At 39.8% G+C, this 6,000-nt stretch overlaps 1 protein-coding gene across 2 annotated transcripts in view; it reads right to left on the minus strand.

Moving 5' to 3' along the window:
- LOC128733613 (ran-binding protein 9) overlaps positions 1 to 1,954 on the minus strand; it is a 68,668-nt gene extending 66,714 nt beyond the window's left edge. For both annotated transcript variants that reach the window (XM_053827335.1, XM_053827334.1), the window contains exon 1: positions 1,076 to 1,954. In XM_053827335.1, coding sequence (XP_053683310.1) covers positions 1,076 to 1,373 — 298 coding nt within the window. In that variant the 5' untranslated portion in view covers positions 1,374 to 1,954. The remainder of the gene's footprint in view (positions 1 to 1,075) is intronic.
- Positions 1,955 to 6,000: the final 4,046 nt, after the last annotated feature.

Here is a 6,000-nt window from a genome sequence, read left to right on the forward strand (position 1 = left end):
TCAAAGAGTGAGTCTTTTCTTCCCAACAAGTCAAGATTTATTTATGTCGATTAAATCCAGACCAAGTTGATGTCCTGAAAGTAAACAATTTTGTAAGTGTAAAATCATCTCTCCCATTCGATCGTTTTTATCATTTGAGCATTGAACCTGGACGAATATGATGTCCTGAAAGTAAATGGTTAAAGAAAAGAGTGCAACCATCCCTGCCTGCTTACAGTATGTCGATGTATTGTAAGAATTTATTCGAAAATGAAGTTTTGTATGAAAAAAACGTGGTCGGTTGTATTGCCATAAAGTACAAAAACAACTGATAAACAGAGTGCCAAAAAAAACTTGCAAGGTAAGAGAGCGATAATAATGATTGACAATCTTTTAACCCTTTTAACCGGCATAATTTTTAACTGACGTGTTGGCTGAAAGACAGTCATACTTCAAATCAATCTCTCATAATAAATGGTATTTTGAACTATGTTTTGAAAAAATGGGCGAAAGTGCTGCAGCATTCATACCACTGAGCACAGGCCTTCAAAATGTAAATGAATATCCAATTTCACCTTGAATATTACTTTTTGCTATTGCTTTATATACTGGCAACCTTGGTCAGCACACCGAACAGAAATGGCTGATGGCTGCTTATGGTCTTTTCCAAATAAATAATTACTATGAAACCAATTTCTTCTATGTTTCTACAGTTTAGAAAAGGAAATCTCAAAACTAACTACATCTGTTAAAATGTACCTAACAGGCAATTAAATCTGCGAAACAACCCAACCCAGCTAGCACTTTGAAAAATAATGGTTTGAAATCATTTACGCATCACTTTATGCTTTGCTTGATTTCCTGCGATATTAAACAAAATGGTTCTGTAAGTACAATGCAGAAAAAACATTTTCAGAGACTTACAAATTGAACGTTTTCCGCGACCAATATCGGTCGGTACACGATGATGTATGTCCTAATCAGGAATATTGTTGGAAGCTGTTTAGACTGTGGAATCAATGCAACTAATTATAGAATAATAATGAGAGCATCGAACGATTTGATGGTTCAATTAAAATAGGAAGTGTATAAAAACCTTTGTAATGAACACGTAAGTTATTCTGGGTCAGCCCAATGGTCGTGCACTTGTCTTGGGAGCTCCAGGAACGGGGCAGCGGATCGACGGCCTCGTTTACGTTCGGATAGAGCATCTTCAGTCGATCGACCATCGTCGTTTGGCTGCCGGATGTCCCTGCAGCAGCTCCTCCGGTGCCTCCAGAATTCGAAGACGAGCTGTTCGACGGATTGTTGTGTGAAGTCATTTTTTCCTTTAGCGAGCTATCAAAATACGAAACACCATCACTACACTTTGCATTCACACTGCTGTCAGCCATTTGATGATAAAAAAAAAGCAAAAGAGAACACCCGTCTCCCTGCTTGCCCCTTTTTCGTACTTCTGCTGGTTCCTGCTGCCTAGGCTAGCACACAGCTCGAGATCTTCGACACTTTCCTTTGTTAACTTTTTTTTTCGTATACACACCTTCTCGCTCGCACACACACGCGAAACTCGCAAGCTGATTTTTCCCTTTCTGCTCGGCTATCCTTCCTTACCTACCCTTTTTTCTACTGATACGGGTTCTCTTACTGAAGAAAATAATTGAAATGACGACGAAAAAATGACGGCTTGCTCAATGCGTTCCAACTTTTATCCATTCCTCGAATCGACCACATGAATCATGTTCCAATTTACCAAAGATCCAGAAAAAGAAACTTGCTAGTTCTGTTCGATTAACTCTTTTCAAGCTCTCGCAATACGGCTTTCTTTTAGTCCAATCCTAAAATTGCTCCTTTTTCAACTGCATATATTTTTCACTTCACTTAACACTGCCTACTACTACTTCCACTTTTATTAACTGATAGTGTGTCCACCTCTGCTACTGCTGCTGCTGCTGCTGCTACTGCTGATGTATTTTCTTGGTGCCAGTCGAACAGGAACTGATTTTCTATCTGTTTCTGCAGTGACGAAGACGAACGACTGCCAAATTTACCAGCGTAGTGGTTTTGTTGACACGATCGCACAATATATATGCGAATACGTACGGCCAAACATACAGACACAAATGAAGAAATACGAAACTGTCGACGAGGGAGCGCCCTATTGCAGTGTTGGGTGGAAAAAGTGGAAAATCTTTGGTGCGGTGTTGCCTGATGGGATCGACGAGGGGTTGGCGGAGAAGCTGATGCAAGCACGATAAATACACTGAAACGATAAGCACCTACTCAAAATTATAGTTACAGCCGAATCGGCTGAGCCACGGGGTATTCCCACGGGGTGAATCACTTCAAATTCTAGGGAAATTTTTCAAATTGCCTTATCTAACATTTGCATCGAACTGAGAAAATCAACATTGAAACTATTTACTCATCATTTTAAATCCTATTAAAAAATCCGGCAATTTTTATTTTAGTGGATACTGCCTAACGGTACTTTTTACTATGGTTTTGCATTATTGTAGTAAGGATTCTAAGTATTTTTAAAAATAACTGAGTTTTGAGCAAAAATAAAGTATACAACGCTTCGGTTCAGTAAAAAACGCATACACCCGATCATAAGACATAATTGTCGTGTCCGTCGGTTATTTTCAACCGAGTCCTCCGAAACACGGAACAACGTCCGTCAAAGTCTACGTTCGTCCAAAAACTGGCTCTTGTTCAGAGCATGCTATATCATGCTACAGTATGCGTAAGTCTCATGTTGAACGATTCATTTCTCTCCTTGTCTCTTATCGTTCGTATGACGGTATTCTTCCTATGCAAGGGGTTTCAGTTACACTCAAGTAAATAATTCAGTTTCATTAGATTTATTTTACGCTGATTCATCTAACTCGGCTCGTTCCCTACATTCACCCCCTCCTCTACTCTTCTGATTATTTAACCAAAAAAATCTCATGACCATCATTTTTGACATCAGCATCGTTTTCATCATTACCACTATCAATTTCGTCATTACCATTATAATTACCATTATCATCATCATAATTAAAATCGTTAACATAATTAAAATCATCAGCATCATCAAAACGTTCAAAATCATCATCATTTACGCCATCGAAATAATTAAAATTAACATCAATATCAACATCGTCATCAAATAGTCATCATTATCTAAATCGTCAACATTATCCACGATATCAAAATCATCAGCATCATCAAAATGATCATCATCCATGTCAACAAAACTAACATCATTAAAATAACCAAATTGTCAATATCGTATGCATATTTTTGACATTACCATCATCACTTACGTCATTATCACTATCATTTTTATCATTATCGTCATCATTTTCTATCATCAATACTATCATTGTCGTCATTATTATTTTCGTTATTATACCCTCATCAAAGTCATTACCATTACTATTGTGGCATTACCATCGTCATTTTCGTTATTAACATCATCGCTTTCATCATCACCTTAATTAGTTTCGTCTTTACAATCATCACTTTCATCAGATTCGTCATTTGCCATCATCATTTACTTCATTTTTATCTTTATATTCGTCATTACAGCCATCACATACGTCAGATTCGTCATTATCATAATCATTTTCCTCATTTTCATCATCACTTTCGTCATTACTATAATTATTTTTCTCGTTGCAATCCTTACTTTCAATATCACCAGAATCAGTTTCGTTATTACCATCATTATTTCCATCATTATTTCCATCATTATAATCATCATTTTCATCATCACCTCTCAGGGGAACCTTCGCACACAAGCGATTTTCTGCGGGTCAGATCAAACTACGCATATTAGCGTGTTTCAGTAAACTATTCTACCTTCCCAGAGGCACGCGAATCACACACGAAGCATATGTAAAAAGTAGCCCTCACAGAGGCAGCTAAAAGATATCAGAATCAGATTCGTGTTTTTTGACCAATTTCTAAGCCTTTGTTATAAAGAAACAAACGTAAAAACTATCCGCAAGATGGATGTTCCAACTGCTCACAGTTAACCAGGAACGAAATGCGCAAAAGTATCTTTTCGACTTTCTCAAATGGACGTTTGCCTGACGCCAGTAATACGCGCACACCAGCGTATTGCAATAAAGTCAGACGCGCTCAAGCGAGTTGCTAAAAGTCCCTCTGAGGGGAGCTATCGCATTCAAACGAATTTTCACTGCCTTCCCAGAGGCGATCAAACAACGCACACCAGCGTGTTTCAGCACGCGAATACACACAAAGCATGTGCAAAAAGTAGCCCTCACAGAGGCAGCTAAAAATAACCAGATGCGCACAAGCATCTTTTCAACTTTCTCAAATGGACGTTTGCCAGACGCCAGTAATACGCGCACACCAGCGTATTGCAATAAAGTCAGACGCACACAAGCGAGTTGCTAAAAGTCCCTCTCAGGGGAGCTATCGCGTTCAAACGAATTTTCACTGCCTTCCCAGAGGCGATCAAACAACGCACACCAGCGTGTTTCAGCACGTGAATACACACAAAGCATGTGCAAAAAGTAGCCCTCACAGAGGCAGCTAAAAATAACCAGATGCGCACAAGCATCTTTTCAACTTTCTCAAATGGACGTTTGCCAGACGCCAGTAATACGCGCACACCAGCGTATTGCAATAAAGTCAGACGCACACAAGCGAGTTGCTAAAAGTCCCTCTCAGGGGAGCTATCGCGTTCAAACGAATTTTCACTGCCTTCCCAGAGGCGATCAAACAACGCACACCAGCGTGTTTCAGCACGCGAATACACACAAAGCATGTGCAAAAAGTAGCCCTCACAGAGGCAGCTAAAAATAACCAGATGCGCACAAGCATCTTTTCAACTTTCTCAAATGGACGTTTGCCAGACGCCAGTAATACGCGCATACCAGCGTATTGCAATAAAGTCAGACGCACACAAGCGAGTTGCTAAAAGTCCCTCTCAGGGGAGCTATCACATTCAAACGAATTTTCACTGCCTTCCCAGAGGCGATCAAACAACGCACACCAGCGTATTTCATTAAACTATTCTGCGTCTGCCTTCCCAGAGGCACGCGAATCATACGCACAAGTATGTACAAAAAATAGCCCTCACAGAGGCAGTTTAGCAAACAACCAGATGCGCACAAGCATCTTTTGAATTTTCCGAATAGGCGTTTACCAGACGCCACTATATATATTCAATTTGCTATACTCACTATTTGGGAGCACTACGCCAATGTCGTGTCCGTCGGTTATTTTCAACCGAGTCCTCCGAAACACGGAACAACGTCCGTCAAAGTCTACGTTCGTCCAAAAACTGGCTCTTGTTCAGAGCATGCTATATCATGCTACAGTATGCGTAAGTCTCATGTTGAACGATTCATTTCTCTCCTTGTCTCTTATCGTTCGTATGACGGTATTCTTCCTATGCAAGGGGTTTCAGTTACACTCAAGTAAATAATTCAGTTTCATTAGATTTATTTTACGCTGATTCATCTAACTCGGCTCGTTCCCTACAATAATGACAGCTAGCGTGTTACTCTCCACTTGGCGGTAGTGTTGCAAGAGAAGAGTGCCAGATTTGATGTATGCAGAGTTGTCAAAAAGATTGTTCGCATATTACGAACACAATTTATAGCGGCCACCATTATAGTGCGTAAAAAGCTGGATAGCGTCCGCCATTATCCAGCTTTTTACGCGCTATAATGGCGGACGCTATAAATTGTGTTCGTAATATGTGAACAATCTTTTTGACAACTCTGCATACATCAAAACTGGGCACTCTTCTCCTGTACAGCAGTGTTGCTCTTTCTTTCGTTTACGCAAAAGAAGGAAGGCAATAGTTTTGTTTACATTTCGCACAGTTTTGCTTTCCTTCTTTGACGTAAACGAAAGAAAGAGAACGGTAGTGTTACAAGAGAAGAGTGCCAGATTTGATGTATGCAGAGTTGTCAAAAAGATTGTTCGCATATTACGAACACAATTTATAGCGGCCACCATTATAGCGCGTAAAAAGATGGATACTGCAGGTTGTTGTTT

This window comes from Sabethes cyaneus, chromosome 2 (assembly GCF_943734655.1).
Source record: "Sabethes cyaneus chromosome 2, idSabCyanKW18_F2, whole genome shotgun sequence".
NCBI lineage: Eukaryota > Metazoa > Arthropoda > Insecta > Diptera > Culicidae > Sabethes > Sabethes cyaneus.